At 55.4% G+C, this 25,107-nt stretch overlaps 2 protein-coding genes across 6 annotated transcripts; one reads left to right on the top strand and one right to left on the bottom strand.

Annotated features, from left to right (window-relative positions):
* Window positions 1–282: 282 nt before the first annotated feature.
* LOC123597288 (aflatoxin B1 aldehyde reductase member 2) lies at window positions 283–8,213 on the bottom strand. The gene is made up of 7 exons (XM_045475871.1): window positions 7,846–8,213; window positions 5,447–5,634; window positions 5,145–5,249; window positions 3,031–3,127; window positions 2,714–2,813; window positions 1,962–2,091; window positions 283–707 (listed from the first exon to the last, which is right to left on the bottom strand). The coding sequence occupies exons 1-7, from the start codon at window positions 8,177–8,179 to the stop codon at window positions 546–548; spliced, it is 1,116 nt and encodes a 371-aa protein (XP_045331827.1). The 5' UTR covers window positions 8,180–8,213; the 3' UTR covers window positions 283–545.
* SLC66A1 (solute carrier family 66 member 1) lies at window positions 7,535–24,515 on the top strand. Of its 5 annotated transcripts, none has more exons than XM_045475874.1 (8): window positions 7,535–7,656; window positions 12,846–13,014; window positions 19,932–20,061; window positions 20,874–20,961; window positions 21,554–21,696; window positions 21,866–21,958; window positions 22,450–22,635; window positions 23,533–24,515. In XM_045475874.1, the coding sequence occupies exons 2-8, from the start codon at window positions 12,851–12,853 to the stop codon at window positions 23,602–23,604; spliced, it is 876 nt and encodes a 291-aa protein (XP_045331830.1). In that variant the 5' UTR covers window positions 7,535–7,656; window positions 12,846–12,850; the 3' UTR covers window positions 23,605–24,515. The 5 variants fall into 5 exon arrangements, with proteins under 5 accessions (XP_045331830.1, XP_045331829.1, XP_045331832.1 ...); XM_045475873.1 differs by lacking the exon at window positions 7,535–7,656 and adding an exon at window positions 8,324–8,450; XM_045475876.1 differs by lacking the exon at window positions 7,535–7,656 and adding an exon at window positions 8,368–8,455.
* The last annotated feature ends 592 nt before the right edge of the window (window positions 24,516–25,107 follow it).

Raw genomic sequence — 25,107 nt, forward strand, 5'->3', positions numbered from 1 at the left:
AAGTACCTCCATTTCATGAGGAGATTCTGAATAAGAGAAAATGCCCTTCAGGGTGTATGGCCTACTTTTCTTCCTTTGTGTACAGCAGAGTGAGGGCCAGCTCAAACCTGCTGTTGAGAGTTCAGGCTGGATTCGGGACAGAAGGCAGGGGAGACCCTCGAGAGGGCAGCCTGCACTGTACCTCTGCCCTCCGGAGACTCCATCTCATGGTTCTGCCCCTCTTGCAGGAAGCCCCTAGGCAGGATGAAAACTGGTCGCAAATAAGTCAAGGAGACAGGTTCATGGGGTTTACTCAAGGCCTGGGGTACAGCCAGGTCAAGTGCCTGCTTTATTCAGACAGGAACTTCCCAAGGGGACCACAGCCCCAGCGTTTCCACATTCTGAGGGCAACTAGGAACCAGATGGGAATCTAGAAAAATAACGCATTGATCCAGACAATCAAAAAGACAACACTAAATCAACTTAAGGCAGACTGGTCAGGGTGAGAGAACAGAAGATGTGACGGAAAGGAGAGAAACCTTTAGCAGCTCGGGCCAGGGTGCGGCCTAGCGGAAGTAGTTAGGACATTCGTGGGCAACCAGGTGCCAGGCTTGCTCAAAGGCCTGCACGACGGCGGGCTCCAGGGGCCCTTCCTCAGTTGCCGCCATGTTCTGTGCCAGCTGCTCCAGGCTGGACATGCCCAGGATGACTGCGTCCCCGTGGGCACCCTGCAAGGGGAGATGGCCGCGGGTGAACATCTCATGTGTTGTAGTGACTCCAGCCACACGCCCGCCCTCCCAGCCCCGCCCCTGCGGAGACTCGGGCTCCGAAGTTTATTTACGCCGTGCACAGTTCCGCAAAGAACTTGAGGCGCCTTCCACAATTTCAACTATGTGACTCCAAACCCTGTCTTCTTCCCTCCGCTGTCATACTGCTCTTCCTCGGACAGACCTACGTTCAGAGCCCCGTTCCACCACCCGGCAGCTGTGTACGCTTGGCTTACTTACCTCACCGTCTGTGACTCAGTCTTCTCTATTTTCAGGGTAGTTATGGGAATGAGAAATTATGTAAAGCGCTTAGCCCCCATTTATTGAGAAACTACCATATATACGGCAGACCCCGTGCAACTGTATGTATAAGGCTAATACAGGAGAAAAGTTTTAGCTGAGAAGACAGGGGACACAAGAGAGAGAGAGGGGAAACCTGAGGTCCCACCACAGAGTGAGACTAATGAGTTTGGAGAGATTTTCTGCCCCCTCCTGGCTGTGTGAACCCATCCCCTCATGGAGAACACCACTTCCTAAGGCCTAAGTACTAACTAAAGACATGTTTGTGAAGCTCTCATCCCAGGTCTGGGGCTCAGACATCCACTAAGAACAATGGAAGAATCGCTCACCATCAGGGATGGGGCCGAAAGAAACTTCGGAGGGAAAAACTACTTAGATGGGGCGCCTGGCTGGCTCAGTGGGGGCAGCATGTGATTCTTGGTCTCGGGGTTGTGAGTTCGAGCCCTATAGTGACTGTGGAGATTACTTAAAAATAAAATCTTTTTTTTTTCTTTCTTTCTTTTTTTTTTTTTTCAACATTTATTTATTTTTGGGACAGAGAGAGACAGAGCATGAATGGGGGAGGGGCAGAGAGAGAGGGAGACACAGAATCGGAAACAGGCTCCAGGCTCTGAGCCATCAGCCCAGAGCCTGACGTGGGGCTCGAACCCACGGACCGCGAGATCGTGACCTGGCTGAAGTCGGACGCTTAACCGACTGCGCCACCCAGGCGCCCCTCTTTCTTTTTTTTAATGTAGGGGCCTGAACTCACCACCCCGAGATCAGGAGTCACATGCTCCTCTGACGGAGCCAGCCAGGAGCCCCCAGAATAAAATCTTAAAAAAAAGAAGTGGCAGAAGCGACTTATAAGTCACCTAGGGGTAAGTCTGGCTGTCTTCAGAGGGCAGTAGCAGCACGTCCAGGACGGCGGCTTACCTGGAGCCCGGAGTGGTGGTACATCCACCGGAGGGCGGCCGAGGTCATGCTGGGGACGCTGTGGCTGTACACAGCCTGCAGGGCCTTCTCCACCAGGGCAATGGCCTCGAAGTGGTGCTCCTTCCAGAAGCTGGGCAGGTGAAGGGGGTGGCACAAGGGTCAATAACATGGGGTCACAGCGGGGCTACAGCCAAAACACCAAGCACGGTAGCTGTGCCCACCTAACTCTGCAGTGAGGAGGGACTAGCGTCTCTCCGGCAGCAGAACCAGTGTTTCTCCCGCTTTATCGGGCAGCAGAACCACTGGGCGCGGGAGGCAGTCAGAGGGACCTCACCAGAGACCCCACCTTTAACCTCTTTAGGAGTTCTTTGGAACTCGTAAAGCTGCCCTACCCTTACCTTACCTAGTGAAGCAGAGGTGACCAGTACGGGGTGGGGGGGGGGGGGAAGGGGGGGGGCAGGACTCAGCCCCAGTCCCCGTGAGTGTCAACCCAGGGCTCACTCCTTCCTTCCTGGCAAGTGGTAAGCACTTCTCAGGGAAAAGCTATGACTTGGAAGGCCCGGCGTAAGGGGCAGGGATCCTCGTTTATTCACAGAGGTCCCGAGAACACCAGAAGCACCAGAGTTCAGGAGATGTAGGTCCAGGCAGCGGGGAAGACCTGGGACCCCGGGAAAGCAGCGTAGAAGCTCTCCATTTCAGATAAGGGGGACCCCGTGCCCCACCCATCCTGACGCAGCCCACCCCCAGCTCACCGATTCCGGTAGGTCTCAGCCCAGGTATTCCCGAAGAAGCGGCCTATGGGTTGTTTCCCGTCCTTGTCCTCGTACTTGTACTTGCCAGTCAGCAGGCCCCCTGCGGGAAGACTGCCATCAGATCTGCTGGCTCGCACTGTTCCCAGAGGTTGTTCTGGACTTGAGGGGTGGGATGGCAGGGAACCCAGGAGAGCCAGAGGACCCAGCCCAGCCTCCCAGGTCCTGGGCCGGGCATCTACTATGTCAGGAATAGGCAGACACAGGGGCCGGGAATGCCCTCCCGCCCACGGGGAGCCTGTCCACACGGCAGCCCATACCAGCCAGAGGGTTGTAGGCGTAGAACCTCAATCCAAAGTGCCTGAGGCAGGGGAGGAGCTCTGTTTCCACCTGCCGAGTGGTGGCGTTGTACATGCCCTGCAGACAGAAGAGCCAGATGGAGAGGGTGCTTGTGTCCAGGGAAGAGACCCCAGCCTTCTTTTAAAACTGCCAGTCAGGGGCGCCTGGGTGGCGCAGTCGGTTAAGCGTCCGACTTCAGCCAGGTCACGATCTCGCGGTCCGTGAGTTCGAGCCCCGCGTCAGGCTCTGGGCTGATGGCTCAGAGCCTGGAGCCTGTTTCCGATTCTGTGTCTCCCTCTCTCTCTGCCCCTCCCCCGGTCATGCTCTGTCTCTCTCTGTCCCAAAAATAAATAAACGTTGAAAAAAAAAAAAATTAAAAAAAAAAAAAAAAACTGCCAGTCAAAGGGCGCCTGGGTGGCTCAGTCGGTTGAGTGTCCAACTTCGGCTCAGGTCATGATCTCACGGTTCGTGAGGTCGAGCCCCACATTGGGTTCTGTGCTGACAGCTCAGAGCCTGGAGCCTGCTTCTGATTCTGCGTCTCCCTCTCTCTCTGCCCCTTTTCTGCTGGTTCTCTGTCTCTTTTTCTCTCTCAAAATAAATAAGCATCAAAAAAATATGTTTAAAACTGTCCATCAAAACCTGCCCAGGACCTCAGCAGTGATTTCCCAAATCACTAGTGGTGGCAGAGGCTGGGGAGACGGGGCTGGGTCCAAGGCACGGAAACCCAACTGGCTATATCATTGCACAAATATCTATTGTTGCCAGCCGTGGGCTGGACGCTGCATTCCCAAACACAAGTAAGTCCAGCCAGGTCTCTGCCTCTGCCTCTCACAGATGTTAGAGTCAAGCTCAAAACACAGAAGGAAAAAAAACAACAACACAGAAGTAAGTATCTGTCAATAGATGAATGCAGAAGGGAAGATGTGGTACATATACACAACGGGGTATCACTCAGCCACATAAAAAAGGATGAGATCTTGCCATTCGTGACAACATGGAAGGACCTACGGAGAATTATGCTAAGTGAAATAGGTCAAAGAAAGACAAACACCGTATGATTTCACTTACACGTGGAACCTAAAAATCAAATGAACAAACAAAAAAGCAGAAACAGACCCACATATACAGAGAACCAACTGCCAGTTGTCAGAGGGGAGGGGGTGGGGGATGGGCAAAAAGGGATGAAAAGGAGCGGGAGATACAGGGTACCGGTTATGCAACGAAGAAGTCACAGGGACGAGAGGTACAGCAGAGAGAATACAGGCAACAGTACGTACAGCGTTAGGTGTTGACAGGTGGTAGCCACGCTTATGACGCACATAACACAGCACAGAGACTAGCGGGATCAGTATGTCGTACGTCTACAACTAATGTCACATTGTGTGTCAACTATACTTGGGTTAAAAAAAATACACACACAGGGGTGCCTGGGGGGCTCAGTCGGTTGAGCATCCAACTTCGGCTCAGGTCATGAACTCACGGTTTATGAGTTCAAGCCCCGCAGCAGCTCACTGCTGTTGGTGTAGAGCCTGTTTCGGATCCTCTGTCCCCCTCTCTCTCTGCCCCTCCCCTGCTCACTCTTTCTTTCTCAAAAATACACAAATATTAAAAAAAAAAAAAAGAACCTTCTTTACAAGAAAAACCGCCACATACACACAGATAAAAACAGAATAAAGGTGAGTTCTGTGATCCCAGTAGATGCTTACAAACGCTCTGAATGCACGAAGATGAAGTCTTGATATTGGAGGCTCCTCTGGGGCATCGAGATGGGCCATCTAAGCGGGGCCTGAGCGCTTACTTCTACCAGGGAGAAGGGGAGGAGTGGTCCAGGCTGACACACAGAGACAGGGCAGGAAGGAAGGGCCCGAGGAGCACATGCGGGCCATGAGGAGAGCCAGGGCCAGAGCCAACAGGTGGTGCCCGTGGGTCAAGCTGAGGAGCCTGCCCCTCATCCCCATGGCACCCGGCAGCCCTCTACAGGCTGTCGGCCGGGGAGTGGCTGCTAGGGAGAGGGCACAGGAGGCAGTCGGAGGGGCCAGGGGAACCCGGGATCAGCAGCAGCCCCGCGGACAGGCCCTGCAGCACTGGCCCTCACCTGGTACACGGTGGGCAGGATCCAGCCGCTGCTCTTGCAGAGGGTACAGATCTCGGCCACCTCCCAGGCAGCATAGTTGGAGAGGCCAAGCTCCACAAACTTGCCCTGCAGAGGAGAGGCCTCAGTCAGAAGCCGCCACGGCCCAGGACTCTAGAAAGGGGAGACAGGGGTGGGGACCCCGGGAGCGGGGTCTGCCCCCAGCTCTGCTCTGGGACTCCCCTGGTGCCTCCACTCTCCTGGGTAACGGCAGGCCAAGGAGAGGACCGGCAGACCACTTCCTGGAGCTCGGAGGCTGGCCTCACCTCCTGGTGTAGCTGGTGGCAGGCACGCAGCGTCTCTTCCACGGGGGTGTCGTGGTCAGGGGCATGCAGGTAGAAGAGGTCCACCCTGGAGCACTGCAGCCGCTTCAGTGATGTCTCCAGCTGGGTCCGGAGACTGTCAGGCTTCAGCGATTTCCCTTCCCAGGGATTGGCCTTGGTGGCGATTTTCACTTTGAGGAGAGAACGCAATGGCTAAGAGGCTTATTGTGTGACCCTGTCTAAATTATTTAAGATCTCTGAGCCTCAATTTGCTAATCTGTAAGATGGGGATGCAACAATGGAACTGTCTCATAGGGAGATCATGAGCATTAAATATGTAAGTTCTCAGTGTTCACTGCTGCTTTAATCACTGTTATTAGTCACCAAACTGCTGGCTGTGCCAGGCCCAGCACTAGAGGCACACTTGCTCCCTGCCCTCAAGGAGCTCACAGTCTAAAAGGTGATGTCATGACACAGTAAGTACAGTAGAGATAAGCACCTGGTGCTAAAAGAGCCCAGAGTACAGGGTTGTGGCCACTCTGGGAATTCCCAGGAAGGCTTCCTACAGGGATGACCCAGGAGCGGCGTCTCTAAAAATGAGTCACGGCCAACATAGGAGGATAGGAAGCACATTCCAGAGCGTGGGAATGCAGGCAAAGTCACAGGCCAAAAAAAGAAAAGAAAAGAAAAGAAAAGTAGGTGGAGGGCCATCCCTGCAATGCTGAGTTCTAAGAGCATCAACTCCAGGCAGGGAGTGGCAGGACATGGGACAAGAGAAGGGTCACAGACCTAATCACAAATGGTTTTCTCAAATACCATCCACCAAAGGCAGCCATGTTCACTGTGTCTGTAGTCGGGAGACAACTAAAAGGGTGGGCCTGGAAACAGGAGACAAGAGGCTGCCTCACGAACCCTGGAGAGACGGAGCTGCCCGAACAGGCATCACTGACTGGCACACTTCAATCTGAGAGACAGGTCAAAGGCAAAGGCAGCAGGTGATTACAGATCTCTCTCCCCTTCAGACTCAGAGAACAAGACAGTGTTTTGCCATGCAAGCAGCTCAGAAGGGCCTTAACTGGCTGGATTCTACACTTTTCACACAGGGCAAAGGCAAATCAGCAGGTCACAGGGGAGTCACCAGACTACTTGGGATGTGGGAGGGAATAAGTCCCACCGCTTCTTGTCCACATTGTCTCCATTTCCCTACATTTCTCAAATGCTCTGTGTTCCTGGTGTGAACTTTGCCTCAAGTTCAACCTGTGGACTTTTGCTCAGTGAATGCCTGTACTCAACGAAGCAAGCAGGGAAGGGCTGGAGGAGAAAAACCAATTCAGAAACAAAACCTTCATCGTTAAGGAGGGGCAGGCAGATTAACTAGAAAGCGTGGGTCTGATTTCAGGTTCCCATTCTGTTCCTCCAGGTCCACCAAGCTATGAATCCAAGGAGGGCCCAGAGGGGGCTCCTGAAAAGAGTAAGGTAGTAAAAATAACAGCAAACGTTTACTGGGCCTCACCACATGCCAGGTACCCTCCTAGGCACATCCAATGGCATCAGGCTAATGAAGGGCAGTCCCTCCCATGCACAAACATCCTCCACTCAAGCCACACCTGTCTATTGGCCGTCCTTCCACATTCCAGACACTGCATTTCCAAGCCTGGTCTGCACAGCTGTACCTTCAGCCTTTGATACCCCTTTCTCTTATTATCGTCCCAGTAAATTACTATTGGTCCTCTAAGGCCCAGCTCCAGTGTTCTCTGAACCCTCCATAGGCCTCTCCCTGACCCCATAATCCCTCAAAGTGCTTCCTCCTCTGGGCTTCAACTTTCCCTATTAGACTCTAAGCTCCCTGTGGGTGGGTCAGAGCCACCTTCCCTCCTATAGCCCCATAACGAATCTCCCCACTCCACCCCTGCTCCCCCAGCTTGCTCTGTGGTCTAGCTGCAGCTCTCTCTGGGAGCCAGGGTACTGCCAACTAAAGAGAGCAAAGTCTAGGGACTGATGAAAGACCAGGATGAGAAGAGGGTGCTTAGAGAGCCATGGCCCGTGAGGGCAATGGGGAGGGGGAGGAGGTGGAGCTACTGGGGCCCCGCTTTGGGGCACTCGACAGGGTTGGAGGGGGTACTGCAGAGCTCTCTCTGGAGACCAGTGCCCGCAGAAGAGGTGCCCCAAGAAAGCAAGGCGGGGAGGAAGCGAAGAACTAGACCAGGCTCAGGGTAAGACTCGGGGTTCCTGACTGCAACCTCCAGAGGAAAGAGAAGGGGAGGGGAAGGAGATCAGGACAATGCACTGTCCGGCTGTCCGGGGCGAGACGTTCACGGAGCTGCCGGGAGGTCGGCGCCCGGGAGGGAACGCGTGGCTGGGGCCGGCTGGGCGCCGCACGGTGCAGGGGAGGTACAAGTTACCTCTGCAGTCGCCACCGCCCAGCCCGAGGCCCAGGCCGCCCAGAATGCTCTCGGACTGGCCGTCGCTGTACATGAAGGCCGTGTCCAGTTCCGTGTGGCCGCGCTCCAGGAAGGCGCGCACGGCCGCGGCGCTGGCTGGGGCGTCCATACGGCGCCCCATCTCCATGGTGCCCAGCACTGTGGCGGGCCGGACCGGGGGCCCCGAGGCGGCTCGGGGTGGAGACAGCGGCCGGGACATGGCGGTGGCGGCGGCGGCGCGAGCCTCGGGCACCCGGGGACCTCGGGTGCAGCGGACGGCTCCTCGGGCCACAGCACGACGCAAAGCGCTTAGCATGAGGTCGGCGCCTGCGCGCTGAGGCGCTTTGAGCCCCGCCCACCCGCCGCCGGAGAGGAGCCTGGAGGCGGTGAGGGAACGGAGACAGGCTGCGCGCCGCCCCACCGCGCACGCTCCGCTTGCTCGCACCGCCCCCAAGGCCTATAGACTCCGCCCGCGGCGCAGGAGGCGGAGCCGCGCGGCTCAGGGGCGGGGCGGGGTTTCGGGTCAGCTGACCTAGGCTGTGGAGACTCAACCCAGAAGCCGGAGCTGTGCTGTGGATCTTGGCGCGGTGAGGCAGGTTTGAGGCTGGGGGCAAGGATGAAGGCTGCGGGTCGGGACTCTGGGGCGTCTCTGCCACATTTTCCAATAACCTCCTCCAGCCCCTAGACCGTCTTGGGGCTTCTGTCCCCTCCTTCGGGTACGAGATCCTGGGACGAGGCTCTGAGCCGGGATTAGGTGGCCCCTGGGGGGCATACGTTCCCCTCCTGAGCATGGCCTTTCAGACGAGCCTGTCCAGGGATTAGTATCTGAGTCCCCTGTTCACCTCCTGGTTCCGGCGGTCGGCCCCCGTCGTGTCCGACGGCTTTGTTTTCTCCAGGGCAGGCCATGGGAGGGGGCCTCGCGGCGATTGAGCGCTGACCCCAGCAGCTGCCCTGTCATTATCCGCGCCAAACAGGCGGCTCGCGCGGGGCTGAGTCACCAGGTGGCCACGGACCTGGAGGCCTTGGAGTGGGTGGTATCCACCAGCGGGGACGCCCCTCCCCTCCACAGACGCCGCGGTTCTGTTGGGAGCCCAGATTGCCTCCTCCCCTCATGCCTAGGACAAGTTTTCAAGTGTGTACATGGGGAGGCTGGGTTTGGAAGTGTGAGGACTGGCGCGGGTCTTGTCCATTCAACACTGCTTTGCGCCAGGGACTTGCGGAGGGCGGTAGAGGAGCGGGGGACACGAGGCAACCAGTGCTTAGCCTGTACCACGTACCATCCTCATTTCTTGGCCTGAATTATGTCATTTAATTCTGCAGTTTGTAATTCTGCAGTCTAGGAGGTGGATACCTAGGTTACCCGCCCCCCCCCCCCCCCCCCGCCATTGTATAGATTGGAACTCTGAGGCTCAGTCACTTGCCCCGGAGTTCTATACCTTGTAGGCATCAGGCAGGTCAGTTCTAGGGTGTTCTCTCCTCAGACCTAGGTCATCTGAACTCACGACTAGTTTCCTTCCTTCCTTCCTTCCTTCCTTCCTTCCTTCCTTCCTTCCTCCTCTTTCCTTTCTATATTCCTCTCTGTCTGTCTCCTCTTTCTTCCTCAGCACTTTCTGAACCTTTATTGTGCAGCTGGTGTTTCCAGCCCTGAGAGTCCGTCACAGCTAGGGTGAAGGGAGGGGTGTGGGCTTGAAGAGCAGAATTAGCTGAGGAATGTGATAAGCATTCTTCAGGTATGTGAAGGAGGGCGGGGGGTGGGGTGACAGGTGTCATCCAGCCAGCCTTTGCAAGACCTCTTTGAGATGACATGTTAGAACTCGGTCTCAGTGTCTCCTTTACCAGGCCCTCCAGGGGCAGAAGGACACTCCTCGGGGAAGAGACCACATGGCGGAAGCCTGGAGGCCTGCAGCTTCCTTGAGAAGCTTCCATGGGAAGCATCTCCGTGATTCAGCTTGGGATCCGAGAGAGGAACTTGGGTATGGCAGGTGATGCCTTCTCCAGCACAGTCTTTCTCAGAGTATGGCCGTGTGCACCAGAATCAGATGGGGTTGCCCTTCTTTTTTTTTTTTTTTTAAGATTTTAATTGTAGGTAATCTCTACACCCAGTGTGGGGCTTGAACTCACAACCCCAAGACCTAGAGTCACATGTTCTACCAACTGAGCCAGCCAGGCATCCCAAATCCCTTGTGTTTAAGGCTGCTTCTTGAACCCAAAGACCCTGATCTGAAGTCCAGAGACACTGTTCCTGAATTCTGGACACGTGCCCTCTGTGGTTCCAAGACACCCCTGCTGTGGTCCTTGTCAAACCTGTGGATGCAGCCAAACTTTGTTGGAACCCCGGACATCTGTTCTCACAGTGCTATTTGACCAAGAGGTGGGCCCCTTTCCAGAAGCCAGGCCTGGGGCCCAGGCTGGCTCTTTAGCTGGGTCAGAACCTATAGGTGACGGGCTGTATGCACAGCGGCCCCCAGGGGAAGGCCCTCTGGTCAGGATTCATGTGCGTCTTAGAGTGCCCTGAGTTGTACGCATGCCCTGTGCATGGATAGGAGACCACCCACCTAGTGCTCTGGGCCCTCTGAGCCGAGCTACGATTCTCAAGACACCCCCTTCCCTCACTGGGCATGTGCTCACCTTATTTCCTCCCTAACCTGGTGAAAAGGATGGGGGGTGAGGGAGTGGCCTCAGGGTGGTTGAGCTATAGGGTTCTCATCCCTCAAGCAGTCACCAGCCTGACAGCCAGTCAGGCACTGGGCTAAGAGCCTCATATGTGCTTCATCTGCACCACAAACCCCAAGGAGTGAGTGTCATCATCCCCATTTTATAGAGAGGCTCAGACGGGTTCCTCACTTGGGCAGGGCCACCTGACCTTATCTGGAAAACGGAGACCCTCTCCACTACCTCGCAAGGAAGTTACGAGGGTGGTGATGTATTCATGTGATGGGCTGGATGGGCACACTCAGAATCTGTAAGAGGACGGCGGGGAGTCCAGTTGGGAGGTGGCTGGGGGACCAGAGGACTTGCTCTGAGACGCCTTTAGCCCAGCAGAGATATAGTTCTTACCTGGATTGTCTGTTAACCTGGGTGGCCTTGCAGGTGCTAGTGGCAAGACATCAGGTCAACAGCTCCCACGTGGGCTGTGCTGAAGGTCATCAAGGTGGGTTACCAGGATGCAGGTAGAGGCTATCAGCACCCTTTCTGGGCCCTGGAGGTACTGCAAAGAACCGGGCAGACAGTGACCTGGATGCCCTTACCCCCAGCTCAGGGCCTCTGATCGTGGCCAGTCACAGTAGGGCTGAGAGTCTCAAACTTCCTGAGAAGAGAAGCTGACTTGCTTCCTTTCCCTCCCTGGTGCTCCCAGGGTGCTGCGATCTCAGCACTTCCAAGGGTCTGGCCAGGGTGACAGTCCATTTGGGTGCTGTGACAAAACACCAAAGACCAGGTGGCTTATAAACAATACACTTTGATTTCTTACGTGTTCTCGGGGCTCGGAAATCCAAGGTCAAGGCACCAGCAGATTTGGTGTCTGGTGAGGGTCCGCCCCCTGGCTCATAGGTGGCTGTCTTTTCGCTGTGTCCTCACGTGGCAGAAGGGGTGAGGGAGCTCCCTGGGGTCTCTTTTATAAGGACACTCGTCCCATTTATGAGGGCTTTGCTCTCCTGACCCAAGCACCTGCCAACGGCCCCATCTCCTAATGCCATCACACTGGGGGTTAGGTTTCAATGTACGAATTTGGGGAGCACACAAATGTTCACTCCGTAGCACAGGGCATTGCTTTATGAGGATTCTGGGCCTTCTGAGTAGGAACTGAAGGTGGCCGGAGACAGTCTCAGTCTGGTGAGGAAAGCCTGTGAGCACAGGAAGAGAAGAGGAAGCCTGCCTTCTGGCCGCTGGGGAGCTGGGGAGGTCGGGGCAGTTAGGCCAGGCCACAGGAGAGCTCGGCCACACCCAGGGACAGAAGCGCCTGAGGCAGCATTGGCAGGGTGGCTATGAGCTGGGGTGTGGTGGGCTCCCAGTCCCCGCTTTGACTCTGGCCTCTGCCGCTTCCTGTCTGGGTACAAGTCCCTTCCGTTCATGGAGTTGATATGAGGACAACACGAGTAAATGCCTGCAAGGTGCTTAGCACAAAGCTGGCAAAGAGCTTAGTAATCAAGGGCTGTGATGCGTCTCGCCTGGTAGACACGGCGCCATCTGGCTCCACTTTCTCTCCCTTCTCTTGGACTGTCGCGCAGACGGGGACTGCTTTAGTCACTGTGCAGGGTGCTCGGGCACCGGGAGGAGACTTTCCTGCCTGTTCCTGCACCAGCCACCTTCTGGCTTTGCTGGTGGTGAGAATGGGGAGGTGGTTCTGGACCCCTTGCCAGCGGGCGTCCCACACATGTTGCTCCTGGAGAATTCTGCGTGAGTGCCACGCTTGGGTCCCAGCCACCTGTGCAGCCCCTGGGCCCGCCTGGCCGTCATCCCCTGAGCGATGTTGGCAGATAGCCCTACTTTAAATGAGACGATGTGCTCAACGGGGCCTGGTCTCAGCAGACCCTCCTGGAGTAATTGACAAAACAGGTTGGAAACAACGTAAATGTTCAAAAGTTCTGACAGAGGTGCCTCTGAGGGCTCAGTTCTCCGCACTGTACCGTGGTGACATCCGTGTGAGGGCGGTACTGTTACCACCCCTTTTATAGATGAAGGTATTGAAGCACAGGGGGGCCGGGGCATCTACCCAAAGCTGCAGCACCGTCAAGTGGTAAAGCTGGGATTCGAACACACTTGTCCCTGACTGCAGATCAGCGCTCTCCCTGCCCGTGTCATTGGCACGCGTGTGCTGTCATCTTTCTGTCCTTGAGGCTGATTGTCCTCGGATTCAGAGGTTTGATCTGTGCCAGGTGTTAAAACTGGGGATGGGCATAGCTGGGGGGGCCACAGGATGCAGACCTGCCAGAGCTGAAGGCGCCCTTTCTTTCTCCCCCTACGACCCTCCCTCCATCCCACAGCGGCCATGGTCTGGAAGAAACTGGGCTCCGGCAACTTCTCCAGCTGCCCCAACGGCTCCCTCGAGTGGATATGGGACGTGTTTGGCGAATGCGCCCAGGACGGCTGGGACGAGGCCAGCGTGGGCCTGGGCTTGATCTCCATTCTCTGTTTTGCAGCATCCACCTTCCCGTGAGTACTGGCAGGGGCGCAGGGAGCAGGGCAGGGGTATGGGGTGGGGTGGGGCGATGGCTTCAGGCACTGCTTGGAGGGGCCTCTCCAGATTCAAGGCCATGTGTGCTGCCTCCACTCCCACTCACTGACTTCCAGCCCGCCCTGGAGGGCCCTGCGCTGAACCCCACCCTAGGCTGACACACAGATGATAATAACAAGAATATTAACACTTGCTGCTCTGTGTTGAGGGTCCAGTGTGTATGTGGCTGACTTCTAAGCGCTCGATGTGTTTTTTACTTCATTTAATCCTCATAATAAGCCTGTGAAATAGGAATAGTTGCCGTGCCTACTTTATGAGGGAACGGAAACCCAGAGAGGCTAAGTAACTTGCTCTAGGTTGCACAGCTAGGAAGAGAGGAAGCAGAGGGGTGGGTGGGCTGAGATGCACCAAGCCCTTGTCCTGTGACAGTCTGGTGGTGGGCGGAGAAGCAGAGATTACCAAACAGCATGGCCACTGGCATGATTGGGGAAGAGGACACACTGTGACCTGGGAGAGTCACTTTGCTGCTCTGTTCCTCAGCTTCCCCGTCTGCAAAATGGGAATGTTGTTCCTAACTGCCAGGGTTGCTGGCGTGAGGGAACGTACGCCTTTGCTCGTTGCGTGCACAACCCCGTGGCTGGACAGAGCGCGTGCGGGTCAGGGGCGCGGGGACAGGTGAGGTCAAAGAGGTCACCAAGGGCCCTGTAATGTGAGGCATTCTCCCCTGTTAGGAAACGTGCTCTTTATCCTGAGGGAGAAAGATAGGAGTTTAATCAGGAGCTCGGCATCTTTTAAAAATAGCTTTATGGAGAGATAATCCACATACCATATAATTAGCCTATTTACATGTATAATTCAGTGTTTTTCATATAGCCACAGAGTTGTGTAACCATTGCCTTAATCAGTTTTAGGACATTTTCTTCGCCCTAAAAAGAAACCCCCAAAGCAGTGAGTCATTCCTCATTTCCCACTCCCAGGCCCTGGCAACCACGAGTCTACTTTCTGTCGCTATAAATTTGCCTACCCTGGACATTTCGTGTAAATGGAATCACAGAGTATGCGAAAGCCTGGCTTCTTTCCCTTAATATAACGTCTTCAAGGCTCATGCATGTTTGGCAGGTGTGAGGGCTTCATTCCTGTTTATGTCTGAATAATATTCCCGTGTGTGATATCCCACCTTTTATTCATTCATCCATTGATGGGCATTTGGTCTGTTTCTACTTTTCGGCTATGCCAGTCAAGGCCACTGTGAGCATTCATGTGCACGTTTTTGTGGGTACATGTTTTCACTTCTCTTGGGTACGTGCCTAAGTAGCAAAATTGCTGGGTCATATGGTAACTGTGTGTTTACTCTTTTAAGGATGTTTAAAAAACATTAAGTTCTGGTTTCATGACGTGGCCTGGCCCTAGTGATGTCATTTTGGGCCTGTGGTTTTCTTTCTCTCTCTTTTTTTTTTTTAAGATTTTTTTTTTCATTTTTCTTTTTAATATTTATTTATTTTTGAGAGAGAGAGAGAAACAGAGCACAAACTGGGGAGGGACAGAGAGAGAGGAAGACACAGAATCTGAAGCAGGCTCCAGGCTCTGAGCTGTCAGCACAGAGCCAGACGTGGGGCTCGAACCCACCGACTGTGAGGTTATGACCTCAGCCAAAGTTGGATGCTTAACCGACTGAGCCACCCAGGCGCCCCTTTTTCAAAGATTTTTATTTTAAGGGACGCTTGGGTGGCTCAGTCGGTCAAGCGTCTGACTCTTGATTTTGAGGTCATGATCTCACAGTTTGTGAGTTTGAGCTCAGAGTCTGGCTCTGTGGTGATGGTGCAGAGCCTGCTTGGGATTCTGTCTTTCCTTCCTTCTGCCCCTCCCCCGCTTTGTGCTCACTCTCTCTCCCCCTTTCTCTCTCAAAATTAATAAACTTAAAAAAAAAAGATTTTTGTTTTAAGTAATCTCTGTATGCAGTGTGGGGCTCGAAGTCACAACGCTGAGATCAAGAATCACACGCTCCACTGACTGAGCCAGCCAGGCGCCCCCAGTGGTTTTCTTTTTAATAAGGAACCGCCAGGCTGTTTTCCAGAGTGGCTGCACCATTTTACATTCCCACCAGCCATGTGTGTGAGGTTCCAGGGTCTCCAAATCCCCATCAATGCGTATTTTCTTTGTTATCGTAGCCACCCTAATGGCTTTGCAGTGTTATCTCATTGTAGTTTTGATTCGTATCTGCCTGATGGCTAGTGATGTTAAGCGTAGCTTTTCTTGTGATTTTTGGCCATTTGTGTATCTTCTTTGGAAAAAGGTCTGTTCAGATCCTTTGCCCATTTGTCAAGTGGATTATTTGTCTTTTTGTTGTTGAGTCGTAAGGGTTCTTTACATATCCTAGATACAGCAGCTTCATCTGACATATGATTTGCAAGTATTTTCTCCTGTTCCGTGGGTTCTCTGTTCACTTTCGCGATGGTGTCCTCTGAAGCACAGAAGTCCTAAATTTGGACAGTGTCCACTTTATCTCTTTTTTTTCTTTTGTTGCTCGTGCTTTTGGTGTCCTATCTAAAAAAGCATCGTAGCCTAACCCAAGTCACGGAGATTTGCCCTTATCGTAACTGGGGTGCAGGGGCACAAGAGCACCTAGCTTTGGGGGTCCCACACAGACCGGGTTCGGCCACTCACTGCTGACAGAATCTGAAGGCAGAGACACCGAGTGATGGTGAACCAAGAAAGGAATTTGTTTCCAAGAGGCCGATCCTGGGAAGACCATGGACTTGTGTCTCAAGGACTATCTCTGTAGTGCTGAAAATCCATCTGGATTTATATAAGGAAAATGTGGGACAGGGGTCAGTGGGGACGTGCTGGTGGGCAGTGAGGGTCAGGTCAGTCCTTGTCTTGGGGTCAGTCATTCCGGGTCTTGCTGGCTCAGGGCTGTCCTTGTCGCCTGAGGGAGTAGTTTCGGTTCCCTTCCCAGGATGCTTTGCCCTCAAGGTCTTTTGCCTGAGTTGTGGGATGAGCTGGAAAGAAGAACTTAATCAATTAGAAAGTTTGAGGTCAAAATGGATGTAGGTGAAGCCCTCTTTCGTTATCGTTTCTTCTGAGAGTGTTATAGATTTACCTGATTCTGACACCAGCATCCGTGTGTATTTTTGCCCCACAGCACCAAGCATTTAACTCAGTTTAGGCCCTGTCTACTTTGGGACAGCATCAGATCCCACAGGTTAAGGGCTCAGTCCCACAGGATTGCCCCTCCCCCTTCAGAGGTCACTTGCAAGTCTAGGTTGTCGCCTGTGCTTCTGGTAGGTGTAGACCAGCTCTAGATCAAACCTGCTTGGGTTTGATTAATTTGCTAGAGCGGCTCACAGAAGTCAGAAAAACATCTTACTCACTGGATCACCAGTTTATCACAAAAGGGTGTAACTCAGGAGCAGCTACATGGAAGAGATGGAATTTCTAATTTCTCTCCCAGCGCGCTGCCCTCCCTGAATCTCTTACACGTTCACCAACCTGGAAGCTCTCTGAACCTGTCTGTTCCATTTCTTGTGCAGGCTTTGCTACACAGGCATGCTTGATTAAATCAGGGCCACTGGCGATTGACTTCATCTCCAGCCCCTGCCCCCTCCCCAGAGGTCACTGGATTGGGCCGGAGAGTTCCAAGGGTTTAATCACATCATGGCAACCAGCCCTCCTCTTTGGAGGATCCAGAGGCTTCCCAAAACTTACCCTCGTGAACATAACAAAAGGCACCCTTATTGTTCTAATCGCTTCGGAAATCGCAAGGTTTTTAGGAGCTCTCTACCAGGGATGGGGCGAAGACCGAATCTAGATTTCTTATTATAAATCGCAGTGTAACAAATTAGCTTTTAAATTTAGGTCTGTTAAGAAACAAAGTTCCACTGGGTAAAATTGAAGATCCAGTTGGTGCTATGAAGCCATTCATGAATTGGACAGCATCCCATCTAGCAAATAGATGCTCTAAGGAGTTTTATAAAATGGAAGATTATAAGAAGGAGAGTGGAGCAAGAAATTATTAGCAGAAAAAAAAAAGAGAGAGAAAGAAAGGATGGTATCAGGTAAATTCACTTTCCTGCAGGGGATCTTACTTAGTAGATTACCTCATCTTCTTTTGATGGGGGATGGAGAGGACAGATGACCTCACTGCTGCTGACCAGAAAATTCCTGACCAATTAAGACTACGTTTCTGGGTTGAAATGCAATTAGATTACTTATTAAGCCCCTGTTTGGTGATTTGGCCTGAGTGACTCCATCTTGAGCCTGTGGTTTTCTTTTTGATGGGTTGTTGATACAGTTTGAGTGATATTTTGTATATGGTGTGAGGTAGGGGTTCAGTCTTTGTTTTGCATGGAGATATCTAGTTGTCCCAGTACCATGTGTTTAAAAGACTATGATTCCCCCATTGAATTGTCCTAGTATGCTGTCACAGGCTTGACATTTTTATTGAATTGGCTTATTCCAGGTGCCATTGTGGGTATATTGCAAGTCGTCAAAGCAGATGCCATCCTTGCCTTTCCAGAGCTTCTACTCTGGCTTCCTTTATTTATTTATTTATTTATTTATTTATTTATTTATTTTTAAGTTTATTTATTTTGAGGGAGAGAGAGCATGCATACTGCCAGTGGGTGAGGGGCAGAGAGCAAGAGGGAGAGAGAGAATCCCAAGCAGGCTCTGAGCTGTCAGCACACAGCCCAACGTGGGGCTTGATCTTATAAACCATGAGATCATGACCTGCTGGCTCCTTTTAAAAGGCAGTCTGGGAGGGGCGCCTGCATGGCTCAGTCAGTTAAGCATCAGACTCTTACTTTTGGCTCAGGTCATGATCTCACAGAGATCAAGTCCTACGTCAGGCCCCATGCTGACAGCGTGGAGCCTGCTTAGGATTCTCTCCCTCTCTCTTCCCCTCCCCTGCTCTCTCTCTCTTTTAAAATAAATAAGTCAACATTAAAAAAAAAAAAAGGCAGTGTGGGAGTCACAGGGAAGAAGGGCTAGAGGGACAGGGAATAAGACTGGAGGCAGGGAGGCCAGCTTGGAGGCCGTGTAAGCCATCCAACAAGCAGCGATATTAGCGGGAGTTGGAGAGGCCCTTCACAGGCTGACCGCACAGGTATGGGTGACTGATGGAGGCCGAGGGAGAGAGATGTCTTGTTCCGGGCTGAGAGCTTCTCTAAAACTGAGGAGCTGGCTGAGGCTTTTCCTGCCTGCCTGCCTGAGCCTGGCCGAGTAACCAGTGAGGGGGGTCAGAGGCCAGAGAGAGAGCCCCAGGTGACAGCAGGAAGGGCAGTCCCCTTTGTGCTCCTCTGTAGGACTCAGCCTTTCTTGAGTGCGGCAGAATCACTCCCCCTGAAATTTATGGAGTCTTGCCAAGACACATGTCCCAGAAGGGGCTTTAGGGGCCAGAGGATAGACCTTAATTAGGGGCTTCCGCGGTGCCAGGCCTGTGCCGGACCCTATTCCTGCCTTCAGGAAGCTTGAGTCCGGGAGGGACGGGGATGTCCTGTGTTATAAGGGAGAAGTGGAGGACACTGGCGAGCTCGCCACAAGGAAGCCCTGGGGAGGAAGTGATAGTTCTCAGGCCATGAAACACAAAGAGGAAGAGGAGGGAGTGGGCCGGCCGGCTGCCAGGAACAGGCCGGAGAAAGGGAAATAGGTCCTGGTGGAGGCGGCAGGGGCAGAGGAAGAGCCAGACCTGGGGGCCACGTGAGGACGCGCCCGGGAGGATGCGACTTCTCGCTGAACAGCAGTGAAAGGCTCTGAATGATTTCAGGGTTTTAGAAAGATCCTTGAGAGGGAGGACAGATTCGAGGAGGAACCAGGCGTGGATAAGAGACACAGAGGTGGGTGGTTGGGCAGGGGGCGCTCGGACAGGAGGAGGAGAGGGAGAGATGGCCATGGGGAGAACCAGGCCATGCTCTCTGCTCAGTTTCTGATGTTGGTGGGGGTGGGGGTGGGGTGAGGTACCACTTAGCCCCCTTTTATTTAAATACACACCAACGACTAAACAGAAATGTAAAGGCTTAATGGCAGTTGTGTAAAGGTTAAGGGTGACTAGAGCCTCAGGGTCTGGCTGTGACAGGACTGGCCCAGCCCCTATGAGGAACGTGGCTACACAGACCTGCCCTGTGGGGGTTCTGTGAGGACTGGGTGAGTCCATACGCACAGAGGGCCCAGAATTCTCCTGTTACCTGTCATCGGCATTGAGCTCATGCTAAGACCAAGGGTCCAAAGAGAGGGCCTTTGGGAAAACCACCAGCGTATCAGAAGCCACTGGCCTAGTGACGGAGAGCTCTGGGGGTCCCAGCCCTGGCCCTCCCCATTGCCCTTTTTTAAAAAAAAATTTTTAACGTTTATTTATTTTTGAGAGAGAGAGAGAGCTGGGGAGGGGCAGAGAGAGAGGAGACACAGAATCTGAAGCAGGCTCCAGGCTCTGAGCTGCCAGCACAGAGCCTGACGCGGGTCCCGAACTCACGAACCGAGATCATGACCTGAGCCAAAGTCCGACATTTAACTGACCGAGCCACCCAGGCGCCCCTTCCCATTGCCCTTTGAAGGTAATGGGCCGTGGTCTGGTCCATCTTATCACCGGCTGCTCCTGGAGATCATGCAGCCCCAGGCGTTGTGCTCCCACCACCGTCCTTTGAACCCCCTTCCCCTCCTCAGAAGAAAGAATGCGGGGTCCCTGTGAAGCGGTCTCAGGGCCTGACACAGAACTTTAGCACCCTGTAAAAACTCCACGTTCCCACTGGGAGATGCCAGGGTGCCACGGAGGGGAATCTGAGTACTGCTATGGGTGGTTCTGGAAAGAGGGACGCCCCACAGGGTTCCCGGGTGACTTTCTGTGCTTCTGCGGCCCCTGCCCCACTCTTCCCCTGAGTGTCGTCTCCTTCCTCTGCCACAGCCAGTACATCAAGGCCTGCAAGACAGGCAACATGGACCAGGCGCTGTCTCTGTGGTTCCTCCTGGGCTGGATCGGTGGAGACTCCTGCAACCTCATCGGCTCCTTCCTCGCCGACCAGCTGCCCCTGCAGGTGGGCCCGACCGTGGGCAGGTGGGCTGCACGGGACAGCCAGCACGAGGGTCCCCGCTCCAGCGTCCTGATCCATGGTTCCATCTGGCGAGGGCCCCACCCCGTAGAGAGTGCCTTCCGCCCTGCCATGCGGCGTGACAAGGGGTCGGTCGGTGCCCTTGTCCGGGCCTCAGTTTCTCCATTTGCACACTGAGCACATCAAACCAGAGGATCGCTCTGGGGGCTGTGCTGTTAGGGTGTGGGGCCCCAGAGGAGGAACAGTTTCCCTTGGCAGGTCCAGGTGCCAGGAATCACAGGAATCCTCTGCCTTCCCCACCAGGACTGTAAAGTCTTTTTTTTTTTTAATGTTTATTTATTTTTGAGAGAGAGAGGCAGAGCATGAGTGGGGGAGGGACAGAGAGAGAGAGGGGGAGACACAGAATCCGAAGCAGGCTCCAGGCTCTGAGCTGCCAGCTCAGAGCCGGACGCGGGGCTCGAACCCACGAACCGCGAGATCATGACCTGAGCCGAAGTCGGACGCCGCACCGACTGAGCCACCCAGGCGCCCCAGGACTGTAAAGTCTTGATGGCTCCTGTACCAGCCAGACCAGAGCCCTCACTTCACCTCCCAGTCCCGTTCTGTATCCTGCACGTTTTCTCCCTCTGCCTCCCTGATCTCTGCCGGGTGGAAACTCTGCTCCCCTCCTTCCCAGATAAGGAGACAGAGGGTCACAGAGGTGAAATGAATCGGCCGGGCCACCCGGCTGCTGACTGAGCCCGGCCGTGCTGTCAGCACATGGTCCGCAGAGCCTGGGAGCCCTGTTTGTCTTGCAGACCTACACGGCGGTATATTACGTACTGGCGGACCTGCTGATGCTGTCACTGTACTTTCATTACAAATTTAAGAAACGCCCCTCGCTGCGTGAGTACGGGGTCCCTCTGGTCGGGCGTGTCGGGGGCAGCGGGAGAGCCGGCAGCCTGGGAGGAAGTGGGTTTCCCATTGCCCAGTGATAAACTCAGCGTAGGGCCTTATCTGCAGGTCTGAGCCCCAGCCGGCCACGATGGAGGCCGGAGGGTGATTGGCACATCCCGGCAGGACCGCAGGGACTTCCCTTCTCTTGAGCTCTCATTCAGCAAACGTGGCTTCAGCTGCTCCTCTGTGCCTGGCCCTGGGCTTGGAGCTGAGGAACCGAGGACAAGGACAGGTCCTCGCTGCCCTTGAGGATTGAGAAGGGGGAGGTCAGATGGAGGCACTTGGGGGTGGGGCTGTTTCTCTGGCATTTCCGTGTGGGGTAACCCCCTCCTGATCCTGCTGCCTTCGTCTCTCCTTTACCACCCGAGGAGAAGGGTGCTATGATTACACCCGTTCTGTAGATGAGGAATTAAAGCTCAGAGAGGTTCGGTTACTTGCCCAGAGTCACACAGCCGCTGAAGGGCAAGGCCAGGACTCAAGTCCTGGTCTGTTTCCTGCCACTGATAACCTAACCGTGGCTTTCCACCTGCCTCCCGCCCAGTGTCTACCCCCATCAATTCTCTGCTCCTGTTCATTTTGGCAATGGTGTGTACCACCCCGCTGCTGAGAAGTGCTGGCCCCGTGACTGCCCCGAGCGAAGTCTTCCGGGGGCGGACGCTTCTGTCAGTGGAGCCGGGCAATAAGGTGAGGTGCGGGTCTGGTAGGGTGGGGTGTGGATTGGGGGCCGGTCGTCGTCCCCAAGGACCCTGCCCTGCGTGGCCGCGGGGGTGGGCACTGCCCTCTCCCAGGGGGCCTGGGGTCTCGCCCTGCGCCTCTGGCCCCTGTTAGGCACTGAGCACCCCCTCCCTCCCAGCCCTTCACCCGGCAGGAAATCATCGGCTTCGTCATCGGCTCTGTCTCCAGCGTGTTGTACCTGCTCTCCCGGCTGCCTCAGATCCGCACCAACGTGAGCCTGGGGCAGGGGTGGGTGGACCCCCTGTGTTGAGGTGTGGAGTTTCGCAGAAGGTCTGGGTCCAAACTCACTGTTGGCTTGGGCAAGTGCATCCGGTTCCCGAAGCCTCAGTTTCTGCCTCTGGGGAGTGGGCGTGGGCCGCCTACGGGCACGTGTGTCCCGTGTGTGTCTCAGGGAAGCAGGAGGTCACGCGAGGTCAGGGGCTAGGCCCAGAGTCCTGAGAGGAGAGGAGAGAGTGGCATATTGGGGCCAGGGGGGCTTGTGGGGGCAGCGAGGGTCCGTGGGGGGCGGGGGAGCGGGCCATCGTGGGGCCAATGTCCCAGGGGCCCGGAATGGGTGTAGGGGTGCGGGTCGTGGATACCGGGTGCACAGGGAGACGTCAGCTCAGAGCATGCACAGTGCGACAGGGACGTGTGGACAGTGACAACCCAGGGTGACAAGAGTCCTGTCTGCGGCCTCCGACCCCACCCCCCCCTCACCCCTAGTTCCTGAGGAAGTCGACCCAGGGGGTCTCCTATTCGCTGTTCGCGTTGGTGATGCTGGGGAACACGCTGTACGGGCTGAGCGTGCTGCTCAAGAACCCCGAGGTGGGTCAGAGTGAGGGCAGCTACCTGCTGCACCACCTGCCCTGGCTCGTGGGCAGCCTGGGCGTGCTGCTGCTGGACACCATCGTATCCTTCAGGGGCGGGGCGGAGGGCGGGGCGGAGGGCGTGGTGGGGCGGGGCGTGCTGCTGCTGGACCCTGTCATATCCTTCAGGGGCGGGGCGGAGGGCGGGGCGGGGCGTGCGGCTGCGGGACACCGTCCTATCCTTCAGGGACTGGGCAGCGTGGGGCCGGCTTGGCAGCCTCCGCCTGCACACGGCTCCGCACCCACCCATCCAAGCACCCCGGGAGGCACCAGACCCGGCGGTGAGCAGGAACCCATCGGCCCTCGCCTGGGAAGCTTACAGCTCAGTGAGGGGGCAGTTGGCACGCATGGAGTGATCAGAGTGTGGCGCCGGGGGCTGTCTTGGTTTAAAAGGTCAGCCAAGGCTACCACAGTGCCATTTAAACTGCCCCGAAGAGGTGCCTGGGTGGCTCAGTTAAGTGTCAGGCTTCAGCTCAGGTCATGATCTCGAGGTTTGTAAGTTCAAGCCCCACATCGGGTGCTTTGCTGTCAGCACCAAGCCTGCTGGGGATCCTCTGTCCCGCCCTCACCACCCCAAGCCCGCTCGTCCTCTTCCTTTCTCTCAAAAATAAACATTAAAAAAAAAAAAATTTAAACTGCCCCCCCCCCCCTCCGGGAGAAGAAGAAATCACGCAGAGAGGCAAGGGAGGGGTGATCCAGACTCAGCTTGTGCAAAGGCCCTGAGGAATAAAGGGGGAAATCAGCCCATCCAGGCCAGAGGAGTGTAGGCTGGAACGTGGAGGCAGCTGTCCCTGAGAGCCTCGAAGGAGGGGCTGCAGCTCCAGACCTTGGCCTCTCAGAGTGAGGGTGACTGGGAAGGAAGAGGGAGCAGCTCCAGAGGGAGCCAGGTCACGTCCGTCCCAATCTCTGCTCCGTTTGGCCTTGACGTCGGCCCCTCCAGATTTCTATCCAGTTCCTGGTGTACAGGAACACGGCCACCTCCGCAGAGCGCCAGCCCCTGCTCCACAGTTGACAGGGACCCAGGCCGAGCCCAGGACAAACCGGGACCTCCAGATGCCACACCCGGGAAGGGACAGCTGTGGGCAGACACGGGGCTGCTGACCGTGGACTGGATCGTGGAGGAGGCTGGGGGTGCCTTGAGCTCCCCGCCCAGCTGCCTCCCCACCCACCTCTGAAATCTCTGGGCTGACTCCCAGGAGCCCCAACCGACTCTTCAGGGAGTGAGGAGTGAGAGGGGCACCAGGGCCAGGCCCCCACCCTCTTGGGACACACACCAGTGTCTGAGGCTTCTGTCCCTGGAAGCCTCGAGGAGGGCCTGCAGCCAAGACCTTGGCCTCCCAGAAGGCAGCTGGCACCTACGAGCTCCCCTCCCTCCGTCTGTCTGCATGCCCCCCCCCCCCGGAGCGGGGCACAGGTGCAGCCGGGTGTATCCGGGGCCATCCTGGTGACTCCGGAAGCCCAGTAAATGGTACCTCCCAGCAAGGCCTCTTTCTGTCCTCATTCCTGAGGTGCTGGGGTCTGGGCTGCTCTGGGCGACAGCGGTGGATGGTGATCCGGGCCCCAGCTGCCAGGTCTCAGGTGGGGGCCTGAAGGTCCAGATGTGGCAGAGCCGAGCAGGAGCAGATCGCCCAGCCTCCTGGGGACCTCTGGTTTTCTCACCTGCTTCTCATGGTGAGGACACAGCAGCGAGGACGATGCTCTGACAAGGTCCCGGCTCCTCTGTGCTCAGGAAGAAGCAGAATAGTTAGGTTCAGACCTTGGTTCTGCATCTTAAGCTTGTCTGCGCCTGTTACCTCATCTGTGCAGTGGGATGACGACATTACCATTTTGTATTTCCGTCCAGGATGGCGTAATTAACGGAGGTTAGCCCCAAAGTCTGGCATGTAGTAAGAGCCTAATAAAGCTTAGCTTTGGTAATTTTCAGTTGGAGGAGAGGCACATCCCAGATCTCCCTGCAGGTCAGGGAGACCTTCCTGGAGGAGGCGACATGCAGAAAATGAGCAGGGGATAACGGGGAGAGGTGGGGAATGTTGCAGGGAGCAGGAAGGAGGTGAAAGAACAATGGGGAGAGAGGCGAGGAGGGCAGGGCCCAGCCGTGAGCTCTGGTTCTGGACCCCAACCTCAGTTTGTCTCCCAGATCCCATTCTGGGGCCTCCTTCTTACTGGCCATGACCCTGTGGGTGCCTGAGGGCCCGCCAGGGAGAGAAGCTAGGTCTCAGCCTCTCCGAATCTCCTCTTCCTGCCCCGGGGACAGAAAGGAGTCCGGCAGTGGCGCCCACCGCCTCTGTCGAGAGGGACTGCCACTGCCCCAATTTGTTGCGACATGTATTTGCCGAGTGCTGCCTCCACTGGCCCATACTGTGTGGGGTGTCAGGGACGGGGGTGAACCAGCTCTGGTCCTTGCCATCAAGGAGGGAAGACGGCTGCCGGGCCCTGGTGGTAATAAGGGCTTTGACTGGAAGGTACAAAGCGCCGGAAGAATGAGGAGACTCGACAGGAAAGGCTTCGTGGAGGA

The sequence above is a fragment of the Leopardus geoffroyi genome, chromosome C1 (assembly GCF_018350155.1).
Source record: "Leopardus geoffroyi isolate Oge1 chromosome C1, O.geoffroyi_Oge1_pat1.0, whole genome shotgun sequence".
Classification (NCBI taxonomy): domain Eukaryota; kingdom Metazoa; phylum Chordata; class Mammalia; order Carnivora; family Felidae; genus Leopardus; species Leopardus geoffroyi.

Excerpts from the sequence above, each read along its gene's own strand:
- SLC66A1 (XM_045475872.1), top strand. The coding sequence starts at position 9,745 with ATGGCGGAAGCCTGGAGGCCTGCAGCTTCCTTGAGAAGCTTCCATGGG. Across the intron at positions 9,836-12,845 it reads GGATCCGAGAGAGGAACTTG|CGGCCATGGTCTGGAAGAAA; the intron begins GGTATGGCAGGT and ends TCCATCCCACAG. Across the intron at positions 21,959-22,449 it reads TGCCTCAGATCCGCACCAAC|TTCCTGAGGAAGTCGACCCA; the intron begins GTGAGCCTGGGG and ends CCTCACCCCTAG.
- LOC123597288 (XM_045475871.1), bottom strand. The coding sequence starts at position 8,179 with ATGCTAAGCGCTTTGCGTCGTGCTGTGGCCCGAGGAGCCGTCCGCTGC. Across the intron at positions 2,814-3,030 it reads CGCCTACAACCCTCTGGCTG|GGGGCCTGCTGACTGGCAAG; the intron begins GTATGGGCTGCC and ends GTCTTCCCGCAG. Across the intron at positions 708-1,961 it reads ACCACCACTCCGGGCTCCAG|GGTGCCCACGGGGACGCAGT; the intron begins GTAAGCCGCCGT and ends CTCCCCTTGCAG.